Genomic DNA, 14,360 nt, shown 5'->3' with positions numbered 1-14,360 from the left:
CCATCAGAACCTGAATTGAGTTTCAGTTTGTTGGTTCTCATCCAGTCCATTACTGACGCCAGACTTCGATTCAGCATCTCAACAGCCTCATTTAAATCTGATGGAAAGGAGAAATAGAGTTGACTGTCATCTGCATTATTGATGACACCTCACTCCATATCTCCAGAGGATCTCATTCAGCAGGTTTCATGTAAATGTTGAATAGCACAGAGGACAAAATAGTGTCCTGTGGCACACCACAGCATAAGAACCAAGGTGCAGAGCAAGGCTGTGTTTCCACCAGCGATTTACTCCAACCTGGCTGTGCGGTGAGGTCTCCGAGTTTCCATGACGTCATGGCCATTCAGCACCAGCCCCACATTTTATCACTGAAAAAACGCTTCTTCTGAGACTGCTTATAGTCCGACTTTTCCAGCTTACCACGGCTCAGTTACTGACCTGTTTCCACGATCGGACTGGGTCCTGTATCATAGTCCTGCCCATGGGGTGTGTAGCCCAGCCTTTGTGGGTGTGTCGCTCTGACCTCAGTGACCCAACCCTTTCCCTCCCTGTTTTCTGGAAGTTTCATCACCATTTTGGAGCAGGATGCCGAGGGACCAACTTTTAAAACATCATTGAAAATAAGCACTAGAACACAGCCCATGACCCCAGTCAAGGGGTATTTTCTCCCATTGTGCTGAATGAGGCTTACCCTCTCAATGACCACAGAAATGACAGAGAAGCCCCTCAAGTGACATGGCACATATCAAAGCCCTCAGTTCTTGAAATGTGATTAAGCGCAATCTCGAGGCTTCCATCCATTGCCTTAGGACGCAACTCCTTCACAGCTTCCAAATAGAGATCCTGTGCGTTAAAATGGGGGCTGGTTTCGCTCTCTTTCCCACAACAAACCCATTAGTGTCTCCTCAGAAGTAACTCCCATTGCGGTGGATGGGCTGAGATTCCCCCTCAACTGAAATGGCACACATTAAAGTCCAATTCCTTAAATGCGTTTAAGCGACCTAGTAAGGCTCCAATGAATTGCCTTAGGAAGAAAGTACTTCGCAGTTTCATTACAGCTATTCTGTGGGTTACAATGGGGGCTGAATTCTGTCTTTGTGTTTGCTACTCTCTTTTCCACAACAAACCCAATAGTGTCTCCTCAGAAGTAACTCCCATTGTGCTGAATGAGGCTTGCCTTTGAATGCCTACATCAGAACTTACAGAGATCCCCCCTCAATTCAAATGGCACACTTTTAAGCCCAGTTCCTTAAATGCAATTAAGCGCAATCTCGAGGCTTTGGTCCATTGCCTTAGGATGGAACTCATTCACAGCTTCCATATAGAGATCCTGGGTGTTAAAATGGGGGCTGGTTTGCTCTCTTTCCCATAACAAACCCATTACTGTCTTGTCAGAAGTAATTGCTATTGTGGTCAATGAGGTCCTCTAGGTTAAAATGGGGGCTAGTTTTCCTCTTTGTGTTCTCCCCCCCTTTCCCAGCACAAGCATATGTGTGTCTACTCAGACGTAACTCCCATTGTGCTCAATGAGGCTTGCTCCTGAAATGCAGGTGCATCTGGACTTTCAGGGGAAAGGAGAAGGGGAGCGGGGGGAGAGGGGGAAAGCCTCTCTTCACAGCAAAGCTGATTCCTTTTTAAAAATCCTGTACTCCTCCATTAGCTTCTCCTTCTGTTGTCCTGGAAATGACTGAGGAGGTCAGAACACTGACTCCACTCAGACTCCACCCAGCCATCAAGAAAACAATTTGATTATAGCTCAGTGGAAACAGTACAGAGCTCCAGGCTACAGCAATGATAAGCCAGGACTTTAAGCACTGTGGAAACTGGAAAAGGAAAAGATGCGACTGGGGAAACATCACAACAAAGTTGCAAACAAAGTGAAGTTGATAGCATGCAAACACGCCCCAATAGTCCAGCAGCACCACCTTCTGGAAATGGTTAGTGAGGAATAGAATGACTGAAGTGCAGTATCCTTGATCACCAGTCCAGAAGGTAGGGGTGTACGAAACCCACTTACCAGTCCACTGAAAGGGTCCGTGAGGGGGGGGCAATCCGTCCCTCCTCCCAGAATCCTCCCTGGCCGGCTCCACTCTGTGGAGGGTACGCAGAGCTGCCGGCTGGGCCCTTCCACAGCCAGACTTCTGTCTGCTGCCACGCAAATGGTGTCCGGAGTAGCAGACGCCATTTGCGTCTGCAGCCTGGCAGCAGATGGCTGCGGACCGAAGATGATGGACCTGGACCGGCCAACGCCAGGTAGGGTCCGTCCCAACCGGACTTCGTGGGGTGGCGGGGGGGAGTAGTCCGTTCCGCCACGGACTCCAGGGGGCCGTATTCTACAGAATCCGGCCTCACTGGAGTCCGTGGCGGATTTCTCCACCATCCCTACCGGAAAGATACCATGGTCAGTGATATCAAATGCCACTGAGAAGTCAAGGACAATTAGCAGGACCCTTCTCCTGACATTGGTAATCTGTAGGAAGTTTTGGTGCCAGATCTGTCAAGAAAATCCCCTGTGCAAGGAAGCATTAATTACTGCCTGGACCTAACTGGTCAACCTTTTCCTGCTTGATGTTATGAGGCAGAAAGGGAAGGATCAAGCAAACAGGCAAATGGGCTTCACTGCTTCAAGAATCTTGTCAACATCCTAAGCTGCAAAAGTTGAAATCAATCCAATAAAATATGACTAAATGGTGCTCTGGACATATCTCCAGACTATGGTGGAGGATTCTAATTGATGTCCCTCTCTAATTCATTACAGAGTGATGAAGCCTAAAACACACCACAAAGTGATCTGATAAATTACAGGGGACTCAAAGAGAAACCTCCCACATCCAGATTACTATCCTCCTGCTCTGACAAGAACATCAAATGCAGAGTGTGTCCTGCCACATGTGTTGGCCCGAAGTCTTGGGACCGGCCCATTAAGTCCAGACAAAGTAGGCTTGGCATGTATGGTGAGGTCCTTCTCCTCCCTGCCTCCCCCACTACACTGTGAGAAAAGCATCTTGGCGCCCACCTTTTAAGTTCATCTGCACAAAGTGTGACTCCACCCTAAAGTAATAACTTCTAGAGAGATAGCCATGTTAGTCTGTTGCAGCAAAATGTTTTGTAGCACTTTAAAGAATAACAACTCATGGTATAAGCTTTTGTGTCCTAGAATCCACTTCATCAGACATAATACTCTACCCTGAAGTATTACACACAACCTATGCCCAACATTGTAATAATTATTGTTAAACATAGCCTACAGCTTCAGGATTTTTAATCTATGCTAAGAAAACTAGTAGTTTCTTCTTGCTAGTATTTCATTTCATATTTCTTTGACTAGGATTGATTTGAGAAATAAACCCAAATCTTCTCCCTACTTTTTGTTTACTGTTGTGTTTATGCTGTTTTTGATTTTATGGTTTTATTTCTTATTTTGTATTTAAATTGTTTTTATACGTATTTATTGTAAGCTGCCCAGATAATGTTATCTTATGGGGCAGCATACAAATGTAAAATAAGTAAGTAAATAAAGAAAGAAAATAGAAAAGAAAATAACATTTTTGGTGCTTAACTGTGCTTCAGTGAAGTCAAAATAGCTATGAACAGTCATTGCATAAGCCCTATTCCTGCAGTTAAGCTAGCGTATGTTCATTTAAAATAGGTCAGTTTTATAGGGATTTATACACTGTCAAGTGCCAGGGAGCTACACATAAAACCTATCGTAATCCCAACAGATTTTGAATGCAACTACTGAAGTAATAAAGACTGTTACCTTGTATATTCATAAAGTGCTGGCACAATGCTAGTGTATTGTCTTCTAACAGCCAGTAAAGCACCAGTGTAACCACACAATATTAACAACTCATTTCTACATCTGAAAATAAAAAAGTATAAATAAAACAAGTATTTCCATTATTTTGCATGAACATTACTGGCACACAAAATCTGTTTACTATTAATGTTTTTCAACTTCGAAAATGTTCAAAGTAGTTTGCAATGCAAGTTAAAACCAACAATTAAAACCTTTTAAAAACATACGAAAGCAGCTACATATAAATGGACTAAACTGAAAAAAGCAGCACACACCTTGTAAAATAAAAGTTTCATTACCAGCCTTCAAAAAATAAGAGAGCGCCATAACTAAAAAGGGAACAATTACGACTCATATCAGTCAGCTGGTTAAAGATACAGATATCAGTCCACTTCACTGGCCAGAATGCATGGTAAAGAGATACGAAAGAGTAGTACTAAATTATTTTGTAGTTGGAGTATGTGAGTGGGTTAAAAAAAAAAAGAAAATCAAATTCTCACACCCAGGGAGAAGAAATTCCCAATGATGTATGCTGAAAGAATGAGGCCTTTCTAAAGCCAGCAAAATTGTATGTATCAAACCGTTTCTAGAACAAGAAGTTACAAGTAAATGCTGATTTACCAGAAGTATTCTTTCTATTAAGATATTCTGTGAAGATCTAAACTCAGCATGCTCTGAAATAAAGCACTGCATAAAGTCTATTGCCAGTTCTACAAATAATAGAAGCTATTTTTTAGTCATATTTAAAGCATGCTTATCTAAATCTCTCTTAAATTCATCAGCTCAGTTGAAAACAGTTTAAATCCATCTTGCTTATGCTGGTTCAGTTTGATTATGTTGAAGCTATGTAAGATTTACCAGCTATAGAAGGCACACAAATGCAGATGGATAATGCATAACTATAAAAATAGCTAAGATTCAATTTCACAACTATGAGACAAAACGTACTTACTCACTACATTTATGAAGCAGCAACTTTTCTGTACGTATGTAGCTTAGAAGATCAAGAAATGGACAAACTGAATCCAGGGTCCAATCTGAGCTACTGATTTGTTCTGTGAAATACAAACAGAAAATATAAACTAAAAATGTTGAAGAACAGAGGAACAAAGCAAATGAGTATTTTTTAGATTGTCTGAACTCATTGAGAAGCCTACCTTTGACATACTGAATGCCTATAGGAAGTGCTTTTTCTGGTTCTATAGTTAACAGATAATACTTTATTGACTCAAATGCATTTCCTTCAGTCTGAGCTGTCTCTGCCAGGTGCATACATTCTTCTATATCTGGCAGACTGCACTGCAAAACAAAACATGTAGAAACAACATTTATGACATTATTTGTATGGGAAGAAACAAAATTGGTATTTTGCAAAGTGGGCTGGATTCAGCTGAAAATGGGTACGGCACGCACACATGAAGAAGTCCGCCACAACTCATAGACCTGTTTTCTCCCCCCACCCTGCCCCCTACAGCAACATGTGCTGCTCATGCACAGGAACATTACAGGAAATTGGAAGCCTGCATGCACTTCCCATATCTTCAACCTGCCATGTTTGCATTATCTATGCTCCTTGTGCAACCTGCATGGCACATACAGGGAGAACTGGATAGGGACATGGGACATATATAAAGACTTCTCATTCCTTGTAATGCTCCCTTCCACTGACTGCACAATTGCTCTTGTACTTGTGTGGGAGGTTTGCATGAGAAAAGGGCCTCTATTGTCTCCTGCGGGACTCCTCTGCATGCAGGTAGTGTGCCCGAGTTGAACTAGATTGAGTCTGTTGTGTGCACAACTAAGTATATATTAGCTCTTACATCAGGGAAGAGTAATCTGTTTAGCATGAGTGTAAATCTACTCCTCATGCTGATGTAATTACTTTTAAACTATAATAAGGCCACAAGTCAGCAGCTCAGTTCTACCCATTAAGCTTCCACTGTACACAAGCTTTCCATTCTCTTCTCTGACAGAAATTATTTACATGTCCAATGGGAAATGCCCATTTGTCCCTGTACATATAGGGCTCTGTGGGGAATCAAAGTATGAGGTAAAATATTGCTAAAATATTGTTCATATAAAAATAAGAATGTGTTTTCAAAGGTAATATCCACTTAAAATAAAAAATAAGAATGTGTGGTTGTTTTCAACAATGCATTTTAAGAGAATTTTATCCCAGGCTCTCATAGCAAATATAAATAACAGGGAGACTAAATAAACAAGCAAACAAATAATGTAGAAGATAGATTTGCATGCTCTAAAATAGGAAGAATCTTATAATAAATGTATCTGGGTGTTAACAAATTAACATGAAACCTCTTCTGCTACTCACATAAATGGTTAAGAGACAGTGGGCCTCTCAAGTATACCTTTTCATGTAGGTCATTTATTTCTGCTGTGCATCCAGGATAGAAAGCACAAAGCTTTACTAATTGTAGTTCATTATTGGGGATCATCATGAGAAGATCTGCCGCTAAATCCCTGTGAAACAACATGAACAGGTCACAGTCACTTAGCAATATGTAAAGGTGGGGATGTTTTCCTTTTGTTCCTCCCTGACTGAAACTATAGGTGAGCTGAAACAATTTTTATGGGTGGCAGCTCTGGTGGCTATGCAGGAGATACTGAAACACTGAGGGGTGAGAGAAGCGCAAGATCCCTTAACACAGTTGTCACACCCACCCACCCACACACCATGATCACCATGATGTGGGTGATCAGAAATGAGTTGCAATGAGCCTCAGGCTCATGTGCTGTCCCTCCTTTTCACAAGATAGGAGAGTGGAAGCTTCTATCATAATTTAGAATTGTGGCTTGTTCTGAAGTGAAAGCTGAAGCTTTCATTCTCCTCTCATGCACAGAGGAGAGGGAGCATATTATGCCCAAGGCTCTCTCCAGATTACCTAAACCATGGTTTAAAAGACTGTCTGAACTGGACCACTATCATATTGCCCATTTTAGATCCTTAGGATAGTGGCAAACAACTGTGGATGACTTCTCCTGCCCATTTGGACATGCTTTGCTGAAATCATAAAATGGGAGATTTTCTAAACAAGAAAATCCAGCTCAGGTGGATTTTTCTTTCAAGATCAAAAGCATAACTTCTGATGTAACTTTTAAAAAATAAATAGCTACTAAGCACATTTCTTCAGTTTTTGGGTACTACACATGCAGTTTCTTGTGACCATCTTGGAAAATAAGTCTTTATAAGTTTGAAGCCTTTTATCTTGTGACTTCAGAAATGAAGCTGCTAGCCAGCTGGTTTACTCCACTATAGATGGTGTACTTTATATTGTCAATAGTACTTCAGCCTAGCAAATTGTTACCACTGTGAAACTTAAAAGTCAATGAGCCTCATACAAAGCTCCACAGGCACTTCCTATGAATGAATCCTTCACCATTCAATATCAGAGAAGCTCCATACCCACAATTAGAATGTGCACATGGAGGTATCCCATGACAATACACCGGATGGGGAAGCCTGCATATTCATGTCAAAGCCATGCATGAACATGGATTCTTAGAATGATGACTAGCAACTCTTATTTTTTCCCTGTGGTTAATATTTTAAGAACAGCGAGCGTTTCCACAGAAAGCCATTCTCCATCTCTGCTCCTAAGGACCGTTGGTAAACACACACATTATTTTGTGCACAAGTAAATGTTCACTTAAAACAGACTGGGTTCCTTCAGTTGATTGGTTGGTAAGAGACCTATACACTTTGAAGACCTGGGTACCCAAAGGCTCTTTTTTGACCTAGTAAAACCTAAAATATTTGTGCTAATCTCCAATGCTATGTTAATGCTGCTACAATGCCAACATAATATTAGGTTTTCAAATACCACAGCTTTTGAATCCGCCAAGTACTTATGTACTAGTACAGCAATTTTTAGGATCAGGCTGTCAGAGCACAAATCTTTTCCCTCATGGAAGCAGCATAATCCCATGATGGAAGATGGCTGCTTTAGGAATACGTCTTTGCTCTCAGAGTTTTGAGTTCTCATCAGTAATCCATACGGTTCCTTTAAAAACCTATTCAGCCTGTCTATTGTCTATATCACACAACAATATTTTGCATTACTAGAAAAGCCAACACAGGGTGTGGACTTTTCTTTTTAATCTAACCACAAAAAGCATGTTTTGCAGAGGACTGATTAGACTCTCTCTCTCTCTCTCTCTCTCAACAAGGAAGTACCTGTATCCAAGTGACGGAAAGCTAAAACAAAAATATTCAAATTTTAACAAACAAAAATAGTATTCAGATATTAACATACACATGGCAAATGGTGAGAGACTGAGAAATAAGCTGGGATAAAAATAAACACAAAAGGAAACACAAACACAAAATTATTACCCTGATAATTTCAGCTTTGATATGCAACCATCACTGGTTGGTTCTACTATCAAACATACAAAGTGCAACAATATGTTTCCCATGCTAAATACCTACTGAAATTTCAAGACAGAAATCCTACCCTGTTAATAAAACTCAGGAAACCTTGGGCAGTATCCAACGGTGTCATTTCGCAAACACAAATAGTGCTAGCGGAGCTCCACCAAATCTTTCCGTTGCATGAGCGATTGCCCATTATGCTTGTACAACCGGTTGTGCAAGCAGTGGAACAACTGGTTGCATAACCATAATGCACAAGCTTGTTGTTGTTGTTCAGTCGTTCAGTCGTGTCCGACTCTTCGTGACCCCATGGACCATAGCACGCCAGGCCTTCCTGTCCTGCGCTCTCTCCCGGAGCGTGCTCAAGTTCATATTCATTGCATCCGTGATGCTATCTAGCCATCTCATCCTCTGCCGCCCCCTTCTCCTTTTGCCTTCAGTCTTTCCCAGCATCAGGGTCTTTTCCAGAGAGTTTTCTCTTCGCATTAGGTGGCCAAAATATTTCAGCTTCAGCTTCAGTATCTGTCCTTCCAATGAGCAGTCAGCGTTGATTTCCTTTAGGATGGACTGATTTGACCTCCTTGCAGTCCAGGGGACTCGTAAGAGTCTTCTCCAGCACCACAGTTCGAAAGCATCAATTCTTCGGCGCTCAGCCTTCCTTATAGTCCAGCTCTCACAGCCATACGTTGCTACTGGGAAAACCATAGCTTTGATTACACAAACCTTTGTCGGCAAGGTGATGTCTCTTCTTACTCTACTGTCTAGGTTTGCCATAGCTTTCCTCCCAAGGAGCAAGCGTCTTTTAATTTCATGGCTACAGTCACCGTCTGCGGTGATCTTGGAGCCCAAGAAAGTAAAATCTGTCACTGCTTCCATTTCTTCCCCTTCTATATGCCAGGAAGTGATGGGGCCAGATGCCATGATCTTAGTTTTTTTAATGTTGAGTTTCAAACCAGCTTTTGCACTCTCCTCTTTCACCCTCAACAAGAGGCTCTTGAGATCCTCTTCGCTTTCTGCCATTAGGGTGGTATCGTCTGCATATCGGAGGTTGTTGATAATTCTCCCAGCAATCTTAATTCCGATTAATTAATCAGCAATCTTAATGCACAAGCACACTTGTGTAAATATAACTTTAGTTGGACTTCCCTCTTGCACATAGTCCAGAACCCAGTTTCTGCTACAACAATGTTATTTGCGCTAATAGAATGACACAGTTGGATACTGCCCCTCATTAACAAAACTAAACATGAAACAGACCTAAATCGTGGAGTGGTAGCCATTAATACTATCTGCCATTCTTTAATTTTATTTTATTAAAACTGATTTTAGCTGATTGTATAGCATACAGTTTTACAGATTTTATAGTCTATAAAATGGCTACAAGCTGAAAAATAAAAAGATTTTCTGACTCAGAAGCCAATATGCTGAAAGCATTGCATTCTCATAGAACAGGGGTGCAGAATGTCAGGTCTGGGGTCTGCCCAAATCCAGCCATCCAGGGGGCCAAATCTGGCCCTTCAGAATAGTGGAGGAGGTGGTGCGGGGGCTTCAGGGGGAGGGGAAACTAGCTGAAAATTGTCTCCCTCCAGTTGGTTATGCCAGGAGATAACATATCAACAGTCCTCCTAGTAAGTGCAATACATGCCTCCTACTTATGTCAGTTTTTGGCTATGTAGTTCATGGACAACACCTGATTTCTGCACACATTTTGCCTTACCCGGGTCTTTCCTGCAGACACCTTAAAACAGTGGTGGCCCTATATAGGTTCTGCACCTTCCGTTTTCATCTTACTAGTTTACCATGGAGCCGAGGAAAGAATGGGTGCAGAAAGGCAAACTTCCAGGTTTTGTTATATTTGGAGAAGTTTAAGCAATTGCTGCCTTGACCTAGGGAGGTATCCTTTTATAAATCTGAGATCAATTGCTATAAAATGATAATTTCTAATACAGTTCTCTCATCCACATATTCTAGCAGCTGTATGCAAAACAGTGTTCTTTAAATATAGTATCTACACCCAGCTTTTGAACTATCATATAACCACAGAGAGAAAAAGAGTTCAATTAAAAATGAATTCCTAACAAAAGCAGCACCCAGAGTAAGTACCTGTTTCTCAGAACTATGGGGCTGATAGCTATCCCATAACACTTTGCTTGGATGAATTAAACAAAGCGAAAGGACAAACAAGAGAACATCTTTAAAATTGTAATCAAACTATAATTATATTAGGAGAGGAGTGGATATATCCATATTATCTGAATCTCATCTAAGCTGTAGAGGATGATGCACACAGCAATTTTTTGCTTATTCTAATTTGTGCAGACTTTATTTTCATCATGGATTGTCTATCAGTTCAGTTACACAGCAGCACACATTCTCAATGGGCTACATAAGAACAAACAACAGAGATTGCTGTGTGTACATTACTTGATCTGTGTTTGCTGCAGCTGATTCACTAATCGGGTTATGCACAGGCACATTCAATCCACAAAATGTTGTTTTTTAAAACTTCACGCAGACTAAAAAAACATGCCCCAATGGTGCTCAGGTTTTAACTAGTACTGGGGAAGTATAATCACTAGAGTTGTAACAGCAACTGCAGTCACACTGATATGTTTCTGATGCACTTAGCTACTCAAGCAGAGCACAAATCCTACAACTCTCTCCAAAATCTGCCTGTGCATACTAACATTGTAGTTATTATTTCAGCAGCACTGAAGTGCTTGATTCTAGCTGAAGATTTCTTGACTGGTTTCTTGCTAATTGTATACAATGACCTGGTTTGCACATAATGGCTAATTAAGGTTTAACTTACATTTGTGACTGCATGGCAGCGAAGAAGTGCGCTGCCTCCTGTGTGCTCGTCGCTTCTGCTTTCCTAAACAATCCAGGAATGCTCCTGTTCCTAGGTTGTTATCATGACATCTGAACCTGGAAACTCTGGATTGTTTAGGGGTTAAACAACCTAGAGTTAACCCAACAACAAACCATGGGTTCAGATGTCATGACAACAACCCAGAAACGAGGCATTCCTGGGTTGTTTAGGAAAGTGGAAGCAAGCAAGAACCAGCTCGCTCACTCACTTGCTCCCGCACCCTCACAAGCAACCCATGGTTTGTTAACTATGGGTTGTTTGATTGTGTGAACTGGGTCAGTATTTCTCTGCTACAAGGGTACTAGTACTTGTTCATGATATGCTTAACACATTCCTGTAGGTTAGCTTCAATTTCTCATTATTTCTTCTAGATAAAAAACATGTTCCTTAAAGCTAATTTTGGATATATGAGACTTCTGTGTTTATAACAATGTCTATGGTTCTTTAGGTACAAAAGTCTTTGGAGCAAGAAGTTCTTACCATGTTGTTACAGTCATACATTTTCTTGCTAGTAACTCTAGCGCATAATATGTTGCTTGTGCTGCACATTCTCCTAAGACAGTACCCATACTGACTGCCAACTCCAGTTCATTTCCACGAATCAGGTTTGCCATGGCAAGCTTGCTCAATAAGAAAATCATATCATTAAGCATCACAAGCACTTCAGGGAGACCAGCATGTTAACATTTATTTTCAGGAGTATGGGTGGTGGTGGTGGATGGGGTATGTGTCCAGAAATCATCATTTTCCATTTGTAATCCTCCTGTATTTTCTCACCTTCCATCTCCTTTCTTACCACAGAAGATGCTTCCAGATGGATGGTTCCTAACACTACCAATCAAAAGACATTGTGCAGCTATTTGGTCTTTCCCTCCTTAACAGATTTTCTGTGGTAATAAAAAAAAAGATGGAAGTGGGAAAACACAGGAGGGTTACAACTGACGATAATGCTGTCTGGACCTCCTGCAAAATTCCATGAATCAGGCACAGCGATTGCACAATAAAAGCCTCATTGGGAAGCACTCTACATTAAAAAATGACAAAAACATGCATTATTTAATCAGACTCAAAAGTTTGACCTGCTTTACTTCAAATAATTGAAAACCATCTTTTCTCTAAAATCGATCAACCTAAAAGAACAACGAATGATTCTTTTAAATAGAAGAGATACTTCCATTTAAAAGTGCCAAGCTGTTGCCAGTTTTTGGAAACTTCAGAGAGAAATAGGAAGCTCTTCTACTCATCCAGCCTTCTTAAGATGAAGAGCAGCCAGAGATCTCACAAAGACTACCAGCAGTGGGGTAGAAGAAACCCTGAGCTTTTTTGAACTTTCAAGCTGCTCGTAATATATGCTCTGCACCCCAAGATCAGAGTTGCACGTTACAGAGAATGTAAACTTCCTGCATCTTCATCTCTCATATAACATATAATACTAGGCAACTGGGAAGTGGAAGCTGGCCTTGGCAGGTCAGCTTGTTCATCACTAAAGGCAAATGTGGCAGTGAAGGGATTACCACCTATCAACAGATATTGGCCTGGTTCGCATGATCATAAGGTGGTTAACAAGCCATGGTGGCTTGTCAACCACCCTGCATGTGCTGGTCACATGCTGGCTTATTTGCATAATTGCCCTCGCCAGGCGCAGCTTCTTGTGTTGTCCGAACCCGCTGAGGGTGGTTTGTTGGGGTGGTTAACAAACCAGCCAGAACCCATGGTCTGTTGTAGGGTTATGGGGTAGTTTGTTAATCACTGAAACAAGCCACGCTTGCCAGGTTTGGACAACACCAGAAGCTGCAGTGGCAGGTGCTTGAACTGGCAACCTGGCTGTCACGGATGCTGCAACCCACTGTGGCTCTCACGGATGCTAATAAGCCACAGTGGGCTAAGGTGATTGTGCAAACGAAGTCAATGTTTCTTAACTATCAAGACTTAACTGGGCACTTTATTTGTGAGGAAGGAAGTTTCAGGGACAATGCAACTGAAACACTATCTCTTCCTGAAATGGTTAGCATGCATTTGAGGCATCTTGGGGGCATTTTTGATTTTTAAATAGCTGATGTATGAAAACGTAATCAAAAAGGAACTTTTCTATAACAGTGGAACTCTGTAACTGGGCTTTAAGTTCTGCTGTTCCTACAACTTCATTGGCTGCTGCTTGCAGGGGCAGGAAAAACTGTCACTGCTTTGTAGCTTTACATATTATAGGGGAGAGAGGGAGAAGGACAAGGCTTTCAATGGCAGTGATGCATTCTCTGTAATGCATAGTTCCTGCGACAGATTACATGCGTTTTTTCTTCTTTCACCAGCTACACTTTACTACAATTCTTCAAGGCAAGCAGGGTGAAAAAAAATATACACTAGAAGTCAATGGTAACACAGCAATGCCAGATAAAGTACACAGCATTGTGGGTTCATAGCGTAGCAACACCTAGATTATATTGCACTGAATATATACTGACTATCAGCAGTGAAAATATCTCTAGTAGTGGTATGGTAATATAATCTAACAAAATACAATGGATTTAAAATTCCTTCAGTTATTTTCAGCTGTCAGCTGACAATGCATCTTTCATGTGTGTCTTTATTTTACACCTGCCATTGTGTCAACATCTTGGATATCCCAGTGATGTAAAAACCATATTCATTTATACGTAACTTTGCCTTTTATTTAATAAATGGGTACAAATGTTCAAAATAAGAGCAATTGACCACTGTTTCTACTTCTGTATAGAGTGAATAGAAAATCTTTTACCTCAATATTCTCAACAGCTAAATGACAACAAGCAGCCATCACTGCACAGCCATCCTGGAAATACCACTCCGCCAGTTCTTTAGTGACTTGATGTAGAAGTCTATAAAAAATCATTTTGATTAAATAATTGAAACTAGAATGCTGAGAATAGCCTAAGACATAATGGACTTGTCCCCTTTAAGAATCCCTAGACACACCAGGAACTGGCTACTCCATTTCCCCATGACAGTCCTGGCATGTTTCTCCTAATCTTTTTGCCAAATCCACAGGATGAATCTTTCTCTTGACAAAACAGTCTAAGAGTGATACAGGAGAAATATCTACCCAATTCTCACCTCTCCTTCCTGTGACAGGAAGCATTAAATGCGCCATTGTCTGCCTATGTAAAGTTCACACTAAACACCCTTTGCCAAATATTGATTGGAGGATTGCCTCAACCGGTCAGTCGTCCACTCACACAACCATATAAAATAAAGGCGGCATGGTTTTACTGTTTTTGTCTTCAACTGGACATCCATGAGAACCAATGCTACTAGTATGTACT

The 14,360-nt window shown here is 41.1% G+C and overlaps 1 protein-coding gene across 1 annotated transcript in view; it reads right to left on the bottom strand.

Moving 5' to 3' along the window:
* The window catches only part of WDR17 (WD repeat domain 17), a 68,121-nt gene that overhangs the window by 5,514 nt on the left and 48,247 nt on the right, over window positions 1-14,360 (bottom strand). The window contains exons 21-26 of the mRNA XM_084856489.1: window positions 13,817-13,916; window positions 11,545-11,684; window positions 6,169-6,280; window positions 4,957-5,098; window positions 4,752-4,854; window positions 3,761-3,862 (exon numbers count right to left, since the gene is read on the bottom strand). Of these exons, the coding sequence (XP_084712615.1) occupies window positions 3,761-3,862; window positions 4,752-4,854; window positions 4,957-5,098; window positions 6,169-6,280; window positions 11,545-11,684; window positions 13,817-13,916 (699 nt within the window). The remainder of the gene's footprint in view (window positions 1-3,760; window positions 3,863-4,751; window positions 4,855-4,956; window positions 5,099-6,168; window positions 6,281-11,544; window positions 11,685-13,816; window positions 13,917-14,360) is intronic.

The sequence above is a fragment of the Heloderma suspectum genome, chromosome 5 (assembly GCF_057233095.1).
Source record: "Heloderma suspectum isolate Gila_16-S chromosome 5, 16-S_ref, whole genome shotgun sequence".
In the NCBI taxonomy this organism is placed as follows: Eukaryota; Metazoa; Chordata; class Lepidosauria; order Squamata; family Helodermatidae; genus Heloderma; species Heloderma suspectum.
Note: the sequence above shows the minus strand (reverse complement) of the source record. Positions and strands in the feature narration are given on the sequence as shown.